At 36.8% G+C, this 14,492-nt stretch overlaps 1 protein-coding gene across 1 annotated transcript; it reads left to right on the forward strand.

The window, feature by feature from the left end:
- Window positions 1-979: 979 nt before the first annotated feature.
- Window positions 980-2,032, forward strand: LOC105969684 (uncharacterized). Its single transcript, XM_088821168.1, has 2 exons — window positions 980-1,553; window positions 1,611-2,032. Exons 1-2 carry the CDS (start codon window positions 980-982, stop codon window positions 2,030-2,032), a joined length of 996 nt encoding a protein of 331 aa, XP_088677294.1.
- Window positions 2,033-14,492: the final 12,460 nt, after the last annotated feature.

Here is a 14,492-nt window from a genome sequence, read left to right on the forward strand (position 1 = left end):
ATGTGTGTGTGGGGTTTCCTAACATAACCACCCAACTCCCCACTAGATCTCTAACCTACCCCATGTCTTCCCATTATGTGTTAGTGGTAGAGTAACCTCTTTTGTAACTTCTCTTGTAACTCCCGGTGGTTTTTCACCTATATAATGGAATTCCCCCTCCCCCATATTTACACCCTTATTAATCTCTCTACGGATTTTTGTCTTTGCATTCTCTCATCTTTTATTATTATTGTCATACTTTATTTTCCACAATCATCAAACCGAAGAGCATTACCATTAGGGCGATTTACAACACGTTATCAGCACGAATTGCTCGCGGTGATCGTGGAAGAACAATTGTTCGTGGGGCTAGAATACTTGGAGAAATTGTGAGCGTGGTTCGTTTGTGAGACGGTGATCTACTTTCGTAGAACGTATAATCTTCTCTATAGTATCTGAATTTTATCAATTTTCAAGTAAGCCTTAACCCCTTGAAATTCTTTATATGAATGCATGCTAGATAAATTTAAATTGGCATGAAAAGTTGTGTAGCATATTTATTTGATGACATTTGATATTTATTTGAAAATCTCGGTTGATGTTTCGAGTACTGTATATTCATGAATAGATTGTTATATGATTGGTACTTTGTTGGTGAATGAAGATAAGAAGTTTATGAATTAATCTGTTTGTCAAGATGAATAATATGTAATATTCTTGTACAATTATTTCACTATGAATATTTTGCGTATATGTTTGGACATTTAGTGTTATTTAACCAGTGAATAAAATCATCCATGTGAATATTCTGTATGCATGAAACAATCGGTTTGCCTAATAATCATGAACTGTTTGAAATATTTTTTTTTGAAATATATGTAGATTCTATGCGAGTCATATATGCTATACGTGGTTGTATCCCGTCATATGCAAATTTCATAACATAAAAGTAATACACAATAATTTGATTCGCATGTATACTTTGTCTATGTATGATAGGATGGAACATTTGAGCAAACTTGATTTCACCCCTTTGAATGTATCTGGTGAGAACTACGTGAGTTGGACAATGGATGTTAAGATCCATCTCACTAGTAAGAAACTGAGGATGGCTATTGTCAAAGAAAATTTGCTTAATGAAGCCCAGAAGGCTGAAGCTATGATTCTGATTAGGAGGCACTTAGATGAGGTCTTCCGTTTGGACTACTCATCGATTGAGGATCCCCAAATACTATGGGATGCCCTGGCCAGTCGATTTGATCACCAAAAGACAATCCTCTTGCTTGAAGCAAGAAACAAATGGATTCACTTACGATTTATGAACTTCAAAACCGTTAACGAGTATAACTCTGAAGTATGTCGCATCAAATCCACCCTGGAGTTTTGTGGAGAGAAACTAACTGATGCTGAAATTCTGGAGAAGACGTACTCTACATTCCCTGCCTCACATATGATACTGTCTCAACAGTACAGAGCCAAGAACTATACTCAGTTTTCAGAGTTGGTCACAGTTCTGCTCCTCGCCGAGAAGAACCTTGAACTTCTTTTGAAGAACAACCAGACTCGACCAATTGGTACTCGACCTTTGCCATAAGCAAATTTGGTCAATCGAAATCCTCAACCTTTGCCAGAAGCAAATTTGGTCAACAGAAACAATCGTGGAGGAGGCAGAGACCGGGGGTTCAATCGTCGAGTGAGAGGACGGGGTAATAGGGGCGGACATGCTCCTTATAATAGGCCACCTAATGGTCCCCCACAGTATGGGCGAAGGGGGAATATGCCAAGAGGAGGTAACAATGCTCGACCTAGAGGTGCGCAGCAGAATAGAGCCCCGAATCAAAATCAAAATCAGAATAGAGATACATGTCATAGGTGTGGTGGAACTGGGCATTGGTCACGCACCTGTCGTGCGAGGAACGTTATGGTCGGTGGTGTAAATAACAATGCACCACCGGAGACCAACTTAGTTGAGATAGATGTTCTCAATGAGGAGCCCATTGCTCGACTTCCAAATCGGGGCACATCTGACCCAATGACCCAGTTTGGAATATGATTGGAGTGTTATTTTATGAGCTTAGACATTATGTTCTTTTATGTTTATAGTTTATCAGTTTTAAATTATGTTGTTTATTTGGTCATGCTTATGAACCAATTTCGTATTTGGATTATGTTTGTGCTTTATTTTCTGGACTATATTTTATGTGGCTATGTTTTAATCCAGTTTTTATGGTACTCGGTAGAGTTATCTTGTTTGAATTTTATTCAAGTATTTTCAATTGCGGAATATATGATTAGATTTATTTATCTTTCTAGACATGGCATGTGGGGATGAATGTCTGGCAGATAGTGCGACAACGCACACTATCCTTAGGGGTAGATAAGTCATATTTTGTTAGTTTCATGTCTAGTAAGACTTCTTTGACTACTATATCAGGCACATCTAGTATAATAGATGGTTATGGTAATGCCCATATTATGTTACCTCATGGCACAATTCTGACCATTAGAGAAGCTCTTTATTCTCCATGTTCCAGTAGAACGCTGTTGAGTTTTAAAGATATTCGAGCCAATGGTTATCATGTTGAAACAACCGATGAAAAGGGGATCGGATATATGTGCATCACCTCTAACGTGTACGGCCAGAACCGTACCTTGGAAAAATTAGAGGGACTTTCGATAGGGTTATATAGGACCAGAATTCGAGTGCCAGAAGCACACCTTGTCGATTGCTCGAAGTCTAGTGATCCGAGCAAATATTTTCTATGGCATGACCGACTGGGACATACGGGTCAAAGAGTGATGCGCCGAATTATCAACACATCTATTGGGCATCCACTAACGAATAAGGATCTTGTACACAATGATAAGATATGTGTACCATGTTCTATTGGAAAACTTGATCATATGCCAGCTTATGCACAAACTAGTAAAGATTCTCTTGGCTTTTTGGAACGAATCCAAGGAGATATATGTGGCCCCATCTCACCACCATGTGGACCTTTTAAATACTTTTTGGTGATGGCTGATGCTTCGAGTAAGTGGTCACAGATCGATTTGTTGTCTACTTGGAATGCTGCTTATGCTAAACTCCTCTCTCAAACAATAAGATTGAGAGCACACTATCCAGATTATCCCATTAAGTCTATTCGACTGGATAATGCTGCAGAGTTTACGTCGCGGTCTTTCGACGAATATTGCATGTCCTTAAGTATTGACATAGAACATCCCGTAGCACATGTTCATACCCAAAATGGCCTTGTAGAGGCATTTATTAAAAATTTACAGAGGATTGCACTAACTTTGGTAATGCGCACCAAACTTCCAATCTCTGCTTGGGGCTATGCAATATTGCATGCAACTATGTTACTGCGATTGAGGCCCACTGCAACCCAACCATATTCTGCGTTACAGCTGGTGTCCGGAAGTACACCAAACGTTTCTCATTTACGCACATTTGGGTGTGCAGTTTATGTGCCAATTGCTCTGCCACAACGGACCAAGATGGGACCTCAACGTAGATTGGGCATTTATGTTGGTTACATATCACCATCTATAATACGATATTTAGAACCCTTGACAGGCGATCTCTTTACCGCTCGATTCGCGGATTGTCACTTTGATGAGACCGTCTTCCCGCCGTTAGGGGGAGGAAAGAACATTCACACTAACGTTCCTGAAGAACGACGTGAAGTCGTGTGGAATGACCCCACTGTGTCTTATCACGATCCCCCTACTTCAGTCAGAGAGTTTGAAGTAAGTAGACTCATAGATCTACATAAAGTAGCCAATAATATGCCAGACTCATTCTCTGACTTAGAAAAAGTGACGAGATCTCATATACCAGCTGCAAACGTGCATGCGAGGATAGATGTCCCAGAAGGACAAAACGTGGGAAGGCCATCAGTCCCTGCTAACCAATCATATATCCCTGTCGAGAAGAGGCGGAGACCAATTGGATCAAAGGATTCTCATCCCCGGAAGCGGATGAATGCCCAACAGTTGAATGCGGTTAGCACTAGTAATAATGGGATCCCACCCGATCCATCTCATGAAATAGTTCCGGACTATGGATCCGTCCTGGAGACGAAATCGGGGGATGCCTCGATATTAGTATACATTCCTGAGAATAGAGAAATCTCGGTTAGTTATTCATGCATGAATGAGGTGTGGCATCGGGATGAAATAATCATCAATGATGTGTTTGCTTACACAGTAGCTACTGAAACTGTATCGTGTGACGATATTGAGCCTCGATCAATTGATGAATGTAAACAGAGGGATGATTGACCGAATTGGGAAAAAGCAATCCAGGCTGAGTTCGACTCATTGGTAAAAAGGGGAGTGTTTGGGCCGGTAGCTCCTACACCTCCTAGAGTGATACCCGTGGGATATAAATGGGTATTCATAAGGAAAAGAAATGAGAAAAACGAGATTATGAGATATAAGGCTCGTCTCGTAGCACAAGGATTTTCTCAGCGACCTGGGATTGACTTTGAGGTGACATATTCTCCTGTTATGGATGTTATTACATTCAGATATCTAGTCAGTTTGGGTGTATCCGAGGAACTGACTATGCAGCTCATGGATGTGGTCACAACTTATCTATATGGGGATCTAGATACGAGTATATATATGAAAGTTCCTGAAGGACTTCGATTACCCGAAGCAATCAGTTCCAGACCACGGAACACGATCTCAGTTAGATTGAGACGATCACTTTATAGACTTGGGTTTGTTCTATCCCTATGCATCATTAAAGGATGCAAAGCTTGTGGGTTATGCTGACGCTGGATATCTGTCAGACCCACACAAAGCTCGTTCCCAAATTGGATATGTGTTTACCATTGGGAACACAGCTGTATCTTGGAGGTCTACAAACCAGACTTTAGTTGCCACCTCATCGAATCATGCAGAGATTTTAGCACTTCATGAGGCAGTGCGTGAATGTACTTGGCTTAGCCATGAATGGGCATATTCGAGATTCCTGTGGATTGGCTACCACAGAAGATCCTACGAACATATTCGAGGATAATGCAGCGTGCATTGAGCAAATGAAGACGGGCATCATTAAAGGTGAAAACACCAAGCATATAGCTCCAAAGTTTTTCTTTAATGAGCAACAACAAGAGCTCAAACAAATAATGATCCAGCATATCAGAAGTCAAGATAATTGCGCTGATTTATTTACTAAATCATTACCTAAAGTCACTTTTGAAAAGCATGTTAAGGCTATTGGCATGCGTAGATTATCTGAGCTCGCTCCCTTATAGACATCAGGGGGAGTTAACTTGAGAGGGAGTACCCTGTAGGTACTCAGTATCTAGAAGATACCTAGATGCCCTGTTGTACTCTTTTTCCTTTTTGCGGAATTTATTTTCCCACAGGGTTTTTGGTTACAAGCTAAGGTGTTAACGAGGCAATATAGCTGATTGGAAAGATTGTGCGTTGTACTCTTTTTCCTAACCGAGGTTGTTTTGACCCACTGGGTTTTACTACTCGGAAGGTTTTAATGAGGCAACTAGAAATGCACAATAGCGGTTTTTGATAGGAATCCCCAAGGGGGAGTGTTGTAAATAATATGTGTGTGTGGGGTTTCCTAACATAACCACCCAACTCCCCACTAGATCTCTAACCTACCCATGTCTTCCCATTATGTGTTAGTGGTACAGTAACCTCTTTTGTAACTTCTCTTGTAACTCCCGGTGGTTTTTCACCTATATAATGGAATTCTCCCTCCCCCATATTTACACCCTTATTAATCTCTCTACGGATTTTTGTCTTTGCATTCTCTCATCTTGTATTATTATTGTCATACTTTATTTTCCACAATCATCAAACCGAAGAGCATTACCATTAGGGCGATTTACAACAAAAATAATCTTAAATAAAAAAAATAGGCTCATAGATGTTTTTAAAAGAATAGCTTGAAGCAATTTATTTTAAGATAAGCAATAACAAAACTTGATTTTACAAATACAGATAACAGATTATGCCCAAAAAAAAAGCTCGGAAGCTAAAAGCTTTTGCAAACACGACCTCAATATCTATATTTGTTCTCTAATATTTTGAGAAAGAAAAGATTTTGGTTGAATAATAATAGGGTAAATTCTATTTCGGTAACACTTTACCTCCTTTTATTTTGAATTGTATCACTTAACCCTTGTATGAACTATTGAAATTGCTTCAACTAAAAGTTGCTGAAATGGTTTATTTATTTAAAGTTATTTATCGTGAATAAAATTTGATTATTGATTATTTATTTTGGAAATGTATTAAGATGCTTATCCATGTGAATAGGTGTTTGTCATTTATGAATAAGATGTAGTATTTTTCAAATGATAATTTTCCATAGAGGTATGACTATTGGTCACACCCATTAAAAATGTATGAATAAATTCCTCATTTTTCATTTTAAAACACAATTCCAAAAAAATCGGCTATTGGAGTAGTGCTCGTAAAGGGCCTTCCACAGAATATTGGAGTGGTGCTCGTACGGCCCACAACCGGTAAAGAGCCTCGCTCATCGAAAATGTGTTTTAAAACACAACTTTCGCCTATCCTTCCACGCCCACACAGAGACGCAAATACACCTCCACATACCTAGAACCGGTCGTACATTCCAAAACGGAGGAGTGATCCTCGTCCCAAATTAATATGCTGAACGACAACATGCACAAATCCTCCACCAACGACCTTCCTCGTGTAGATTCTGACATGGAAATGTAGGGGAGCTGTGTTGGATATTATGCGGAAATACATGAAAAGAAAATCAAGGAAATATAGGATAGAGTTGCTACGGCAAAGCTCTTACTAATAATTTTATTTCCAATGAATTCTTGATTTCTTGGGTTACAATTACAAAGGTAAAGACCCTTTAAATAGATAATAAAATGACTCTTGAAACTTTTGCCTGGATAACTAAAATGGACTTTCGAACTACCAAGTGCATAAATATTAAAATGCATGAATACCAAAGTGCATGTTTCAGCACTCCTTCTTAATGCATTTCTTCAGTGGCTACGAGCTTCTTTTAGAATAAGCACTAGTGCAGTACTCTTCTTCTTCGTTAGGAATATGACTAGCAAAGAACAAACACTCTTCATTTGCTTTAGAGTAATTTGCTTGAATTTGTTTTCCTTTGAAACGGTCATACTTTTCCAAATGTCCAAACTTTTTACAGTTTGTACACCGAGGTTTGCCTTTGTGGTAACCGTTCTTCTCCATGTGGTTTGTCATTTTACAAATACTACACGTGGGATAAATCTACTTACTGCTCTTGATGCAGGTTTGTTCATGACTTATGCCCTTCTTTTTGTGACCACATGATTTATTAAAGTTGGTTTTGGAGTAGAAGGCACTTTCCAAAGGCTCTTCACTATTGTGTTTCATCATTTGCTCGTGTGCTTGTAAAGATATATACCATGAGTTCGGTGAGGGTTAGAGTTGATAGATCCATATATTCTTCAATTGTTGCGACTACATGGTCGTACTTTTCCGTCAAAGTAATCAAGAATTTTTGAACAATTCTTTCTTCTACAATGACTTCTCCATAAGTTCTCATTTGATTGATGAGATCGATCATTCTGGTGCTATATTGCATAGCATTCTCAGAATTTTTCATTTTGAGATTTTCTATCTCCCTTCTCAAATTTTGAAGCTTCATGGTTTTTACTTTGGAACTCCCTTGGAATTCCTTTTGCAAGATTTCCTACGCATGCTTGGACGAAGTTGCTCCCATAATCCTCGGGAAGATGGCATCACTTACTGCTTGTTGAAGATAAAATAATGTCTTTGCATCATTTTGTTGATTCTTCTTTTCTGCAGCAGAGGTTCTTTCCGTCATTGATAATCCCTTTTTCTATTAGATCTTATGATTCCAATGAAAGGAAAAGAGTTTTTATTTTGATACGCCAAAAATCATAGTTTTCGCCATCAAATATTGGATGAGGTTGAGAGTAGGGCTGGACATTTGGGATCGGGATTCGGGATCCCGTCCCGTCCCGATCGGAATTTCACTATTAGGGACTAAAACTTTGGGAATTTGGAATTACGGGATTCCGGATTGGGATTAGGAACAAATACGGGATCGGGATTAGGGAATTGGTTCAATCCCGATGGGGATATTTTAATCCCGAATTAGGAAAAAAAGAAGAAAAAAAACTAACACACACACACACTGCACACACACACACACACACACACATAATTTAGACAATCATTTTATATTTTCTAGTTTTTTTAATTTCTTTTGCAATATTTCTTACTTTTTAGGCAAAATATGGGATTTTCCGATCCCGATCCCGAATTCCCGAAATATTTAGGGATACCGATATACCAGGATTTAATAATATGGGACGAGATTGGGATTTAAAATTTATATCCCGAATCCCGAAATCCCAATCCCGAAAATCTCGAATTCCCGAAATCCCGTCCCGAATTCACCCTTAGTTGAGAGATTCCGGAACTTGCATTGCATTTCCTTCTTGATCTGGTATATGTATTCCCTTTGAATTTTATTAATTTTTTTTTATCTTTCTTTTGCTTTTTTTTTTTTTTTTTTTTTATTTTTTAATGCCTCAGTTGAATATGATCAACCGGACTTTGATACCATATTGGATATTTTGCGGAATTATACTAAAGCACATGAATATTAAAATACATGAATAGCAAAATGCATTAGTTCAACAAGCTAGAGAACCAGAATTTGTTAACGATGCTAGAGATTTGCTAGCACATTACTGTTGGCACAACGGAAGATCGATAAATGGATTTGCCCTTTGATATGGAAGAATGTTGTTAATAAAGAAGGCAAAGGAAGATGAACAAATAAGAATGGAGATTTTAGGGATAATTGAGTTGCGGCTCTATTGTTTTTCTTTTGATATTCCAAATACTAGTACAAGGAGAATTTAAAGAGCAACAAGATACGTCTCCAGAGAATTCTCACATTAATGATGGTAGATGAAACATATTTCTCTAAATGATTCTAAAATATTAATTTTTGAAATTACAAATTAACTTTTAACAGTTACAACCCACACATTTTCATTGTTTTGTACACTAGACTTTGTCTTGAAAGATCTACGTTGATGATAATGTTGTGGTTTCAGTTGTTAATTAGACAGGTGGCATTTGGGTTTTCTGGAGGAATGATCTTGTCACTCTTACTCAGATCCAGGTTTCGAAATTCGAACCGCACATCGACTGCCGTGGTTACATTGAACCCGGGGGTCCCGCCTTTTTGGCTCTCAGCTATCTACAACTACCCTCAGCCATCACTTTAACCACATGTATGGAATGAACTTATTTCCATTGCATAATCTATCTCTATGCGATGGGTAAATTTAGGTGACTTTAATAATATTTTAAATGAAAATGTAAAGAAAGGGAGCTAATGTAATAGCACAGACCCCTGTGTTATTTTTAATTGCCAAAAAACGCCATCAGTTAAAATAATTAACAAAAAGTCTCATATGTTGTGTTTTTCAAAGCACACCGCCCCTTATTTCGAAATTTATTGTTGACTTACGTTAATTGACCATATTACCCTCATAAAAGAAATACTAAAAAAAAGGGAAATAAAGAAAGCGCAAAGGATTTGCAGCAAAACCCAAAGTCTGAAAGGCCTCTTCTCCAACGCACTTTGGTGTTGATCCCTGACATCTCGCTGCAATGAAAGTGGTGCCGTTTGGTTGGTCCGGAAAACGCCTGCCTTGTTCGAACCTATTTCGAGCCAGAACACACCCTTATATTTCACCAGAATCGAAGTTGTACGACTCGATTTGACAGGAAAATGTATGCCCCGTTAAACTACATTGAACCAGCCTCCATAGTCAAAAGTAGCTTTGACAATGAATGGTAGCTTGGCGTTGTAATGAGGAGGGAGATGGATGGTTGAACGCGGGAGAGGGTTTGGGGTGGGGGGGGGGGGGGGGGGGGGTGGGGGGGGGGGGGGGGGGGGGGTTGGTTCAAGAACTTGGCGGTGGAGGAGAAATGCCTCTGTAACAGAAGATGTCAGTAACGAGGATAGCCAAGGAGGCATCTGGCAAAAGGAAAGGGGTGGGGCTGATATAGGAAGAATAGAATATGAGAAAGAGAGAAATAATAATACGTAGAATAGAAACCCCCATTATGTTATGGGTTGATTACATGGAATATATATAGAGAAATATTGTAAGGTAATAGAGTTTGACTAGGTAATTAAATCCTAACTAATCTAGGTAACCGAATCATACTAGAATCCCAATATTACTATAATATAATATTCTCTAACACGCCCCCGCAGTCGAAACGTGACGAACGTGAAGACTGGACAATCACTTGCTAGCACGCTCCCGCAGTCGGAACGAATAAACTTCAAAACGAATAAACTTCAACCGTGAAGACTGGAAACTTCAAACGTGAAGACTGGACAGAAACCGCGAAACACGTCGCTAGAGAATTCCTCTGTTGAAGTATCTGCCAAATTTAAAATAATAATAATAATAACAATAAACGAGTGAGAGAAAAATAAGCAATTTTTTTTTTTTTTTTTTTTTTTTTTTTTTTTTTTTTTTATCAAGATAGAGAGAAGAGATGAGAGAGGGGGAGAAGAGATGAGAGAGGTGGGAAGAAGATGAGTGGTGTTCGCCGGCCATGGAGAAGAGAAGAGGCGGCGGTTAGGTCTTAGACCATGGAGAAGAAAAGATGAATAAGAAGAAAAAGAAGAGATAGAGAAGATGCACCACCGGGGGAGGGAGAAGAAAAATCGGGTGGTGTTCATAGAAAGAAAGAAAAAAGGAAAGATATTAAGAATACCACCACCGGGGGAGGGAGAAAATTGGGTGGTCACCGCCATGGAGAAGAAAGGCGGCTAGGTTATCACCGCCATGGAGAAGGAAGGCGGCTAGGTTAAAAAAACCTAAACCTGGTGCTCTGATACCATATAGGAAGAATAGAATATGAGAAAGAGAGAAATAATAATACGTAGAATAGAAACCCCCATTATGTTATGGGTTGATTACATGGAATATATATAGAGAAATATTGTAAGGTAATAGAGTTTGACTAGGTAACTAAATCCTAACTAATCTAGGTAACCGAATCATACTAGAATCCCAATATTACTATAATATAATATTCTCTAACAGCTGAGGCGTTGGTGGTGGTGATTCAATGGGGAAGAAGGAGAATTTTGGGGAAGACGTTTTTTTTTCTCTATGTTCTTCAGTTTTTGTGATGTATGCATTATTGTTTGATAAAGAAGATGGCAGCATACAGTGACGATGTGGAGCAGATTGAAGAAGAAGGATTTTTCGAAAATGAAAAGGATTGAATTAAAAATTCTGAAAATTTTAATTTGGGGTTTATAAAATTCCTAGTCCAAACACTTACTCCAGCCGCACAATCCGTGATTGGGCATCACGAAAAGTTGTTAAGGGTAATTTCGGCCCTGACTAACTTTCACAGGAGTCTTTGCTAATTCTTTTGACATGATAGTTTTTTTGGCAATTAGAAATTACACAATAGTAGTTCTATGCAATTTTGAAGTTGTCTCTTAAATTGCAAGCTCATGGATTTAGGTATAAGTTGACATCATTTTACTTGGACTAATAGTCAATTTGGAAGTTCTTTCATTGGGAGCGATTAAACAGAGCTTTAGCTAACCATGAGTGGATTAATGAATCCCCAGTCGTCAAAATTATACCATCTTTCTTCATTGGAAATTCTTTAATGAATTCTCAAAAAGATACTTCATTTCCCCCTTTCTACTCTAAATGCCAGGCGTTTCAAGTTTTGGCTAAAAAATGAAAAAGAAACATTTTTGATACGAAAATCAATTGTGTTTTAATAAAACTGGAAAATTAACCTCTGAACTTGATGCTAATTACTCGGATGATGGGCTTCATAAACTTAATGATCTTAGGTCTGAACACAGAAATCTTCTTAAATAAAAAGAAATCTATTGGCGTCAAACAGGGCCGGCTTAAGCCCAAATGGGGCCCTAGGCAAATAATTTTTTTGGAGGCCCTTATAGTAATTTTTCAATTTAAAATTAAATATTTTATTTTGGTATTTTCTTATTTTTTGAAGTACAAATAATTAAAATTATTAGATCTTATGTTATATTTTGTATAATTTAGCTTTCATATAAATATTTTTGTTTAGTTTTATGAAAATATTAAAAAAAATATTTCAAATTTGGAGGCTCTAATTTATAATACACATAATTTAGGGGGCCCTAAAGATATTACAGATAGTTTGGGGGCCTAGGCATAGGCCTAACTTGCCTATGCACTAGAGCAGGCCTGGCGTCAAAGATGTAGAATAACTTAGATAAGAGAGGATGACAACAATACCAAATTGTTTCATGCCTTTGCTTCGAACAAGAAAAAAAGAAATCTTATTACAAAGCATTAAACACGATAATAAAGAGTGGATATATGATTCGGAAGATATTAAAGAATGCTTTCGTTCCTTTTTTTTTTCCTTAACTATACGAAAATCAATCGCATTCCAAACAATCCCAATTCATGCCTTATTAACCATTTCCTGCCTATTAGCCTCTGAATGTGACATAAAATTATCTCCAATATTCTTGTTAATCGCATTCGTGATTCGCACATTCCTTTATGATTTAATTTTTCCTCTTCAATATGTGTTTGTTCCAAAAAGGCTCATCAACAATAACATTATTATATGGCACAAGAACTCCTCCATTCTATGAAAATCAAAATTCCAAAACTTCGTATATGGCGCTCAAAATCGATTTAGAAAAAGCATATAATAAACTTGAATGGAATTTTATTCCTATACCCTTGATAAAATAAACTTTCCAGCCAAACTGATTGAACGGATTATGGCTTGTATTGAATCCATTTCTTTTGCGGTTTCCATAAATGGTTTTGACTTTGACCATTGGAAAGCACATAGAGAGATAGGGCAAGGAGATCCTAGCTCTCTTCCCATGTATATTAATAATCTGTCTTACTTGGGCGAATGACAAATAGGTCTATGGCAAGGAATTTAAATGCATATAGGTATGATAAAAAAAATAGTTTTGCAAATAAACTCGTTCCCATGTTTTTTGTCTAAAATACCCTCCATAATATATTTTTTATCAATTTCATCCATTATACTCTTACTTTACCAATATTACATATTGACCCCGAATTTGAACATACATATCACATTAACCCCCATTTTCATAATTTTTTGAACAAATATTTTTATGTTTAGAAACAATTTTTTTTCTCCGGCCAGATTCCGGCGTTGAATTTTTTTACATTTTTTTTGCAACTATTTTTTTTTGATTTTTTTTTCGGCCGGTCAACCGCTGTTGACCGCGATCTCCAACGTTGATTTTTTTTTTAACTTTTTTTCCTCGTTAAACTTTTAACAACAAATTTATTGTGTGAGATAGTAATATTACCAATTTTACTGTCTCAAACAATAAAATTAGTAATATTACTATCCCAAAAAGTAATATTACTAATATTACTATCTCGAACACGAATATTACTGTCCCGAACAATAATATTATGAATATTACTTTACCGAACAGTAATATTACTAATATTACTCTCCCGAACAGTAATATTATTGCATGAGACAGTATATGGTCGAAGACATCAAAATTGAATGCCAGGACGATAAAATTAATTAATACAGTAAAATTACTGTCTCAGACAGTAATATTACCGTCTCAGATAGTAATTTAGCAGTCAATACAGTAATATTAATTAAAATATATTTTCTAAGAAAAAACAAGTTTTAAAAAAAAAAAAAAAGTTTAACGGCGGTTGACCTGTCGGAAAAAAATTCAGAAAAAAAAAAAAGTTTTCAAAAAAATTTGGAATAAGGGTCAAAATTGGTTAATTGGTGAAATTGAGGTGTAAATCATAAAATTGGAGTTGAATTAGGGTTTCAAGGAATTGGGGGTAATTTTGGTATATAAAAGAGTTTTCCTTATTTGCAAATAAGTTTGAATGAGCTGGAATTATTTGGTAGACAAAAAAGTTGGATGTCCATTTTTTAATTAAGTGCTCTTGTCATGGGCCTATTTGCCATTTACCCTAAATTTATGGGTCTCTTCGATTTAACTCCTCAATACTTCTTTTGATAGGGGGAGACCCATATTATGCGCTCCTAATTTCAGCTATCAATTTTTCCAATTATCCAAATGCCACCTTATCAGCACTATCATCGCCCATTAGCCTTTTTTTAATACTTTTTTTTTAATTTTGATTTTTTAACTTGCTTTCTCTATCAGGTATATTAATCGACTATGAAGCATATTAATCGACTATGATGAAGCATAGTTGATTAAGGAACTGACTACTAAAAAAAAAAAAAAAACACAACTTCATAAAACGAAAATAATTTTTATTTTTCAAAACATATAATATACATAAATTGTAATTGGTTTATATTAATCGGAAACAATACACAAAAATCCAAAAATGATGTAAAAATGAAATCGAGTAACATTAATCGACTACCAAAATAGTCGATTAACACTTTAATCGACTATT

Source organism: Erythranthe guttata, chromosome 8, assembly GCF_056151865.1.
Source record: "Erythranthe guttata isolate IM_541 chromosome 8, IM_541, whole genome shotgun sequence".
In the NCBI taxonomy this organism is placed as follows: Eukaryota; Viridiplantae; Streptophyta; class Magnoliopsida; order Lamiales; family Phrymaceae; genus Erythranthe; species Erythranthe guttata.

Excerpts from the sequence above, each read along its gene's own strand:
- LOC105969684 (XM_088821168.1), top strand. The coding sequence starts at position 980 with ATGGAACATTTGAGCAAACTTGATTTCACCCCTTTGAATGTATCTGGT. Across the intron at positions 1,554-1,610 it reads CAACCAGACTCGACCAATTG|AAGCAAATTTGGTCAACAGA; the intron begins GTACTCGACCTT and ends AACCTTTGCCAG.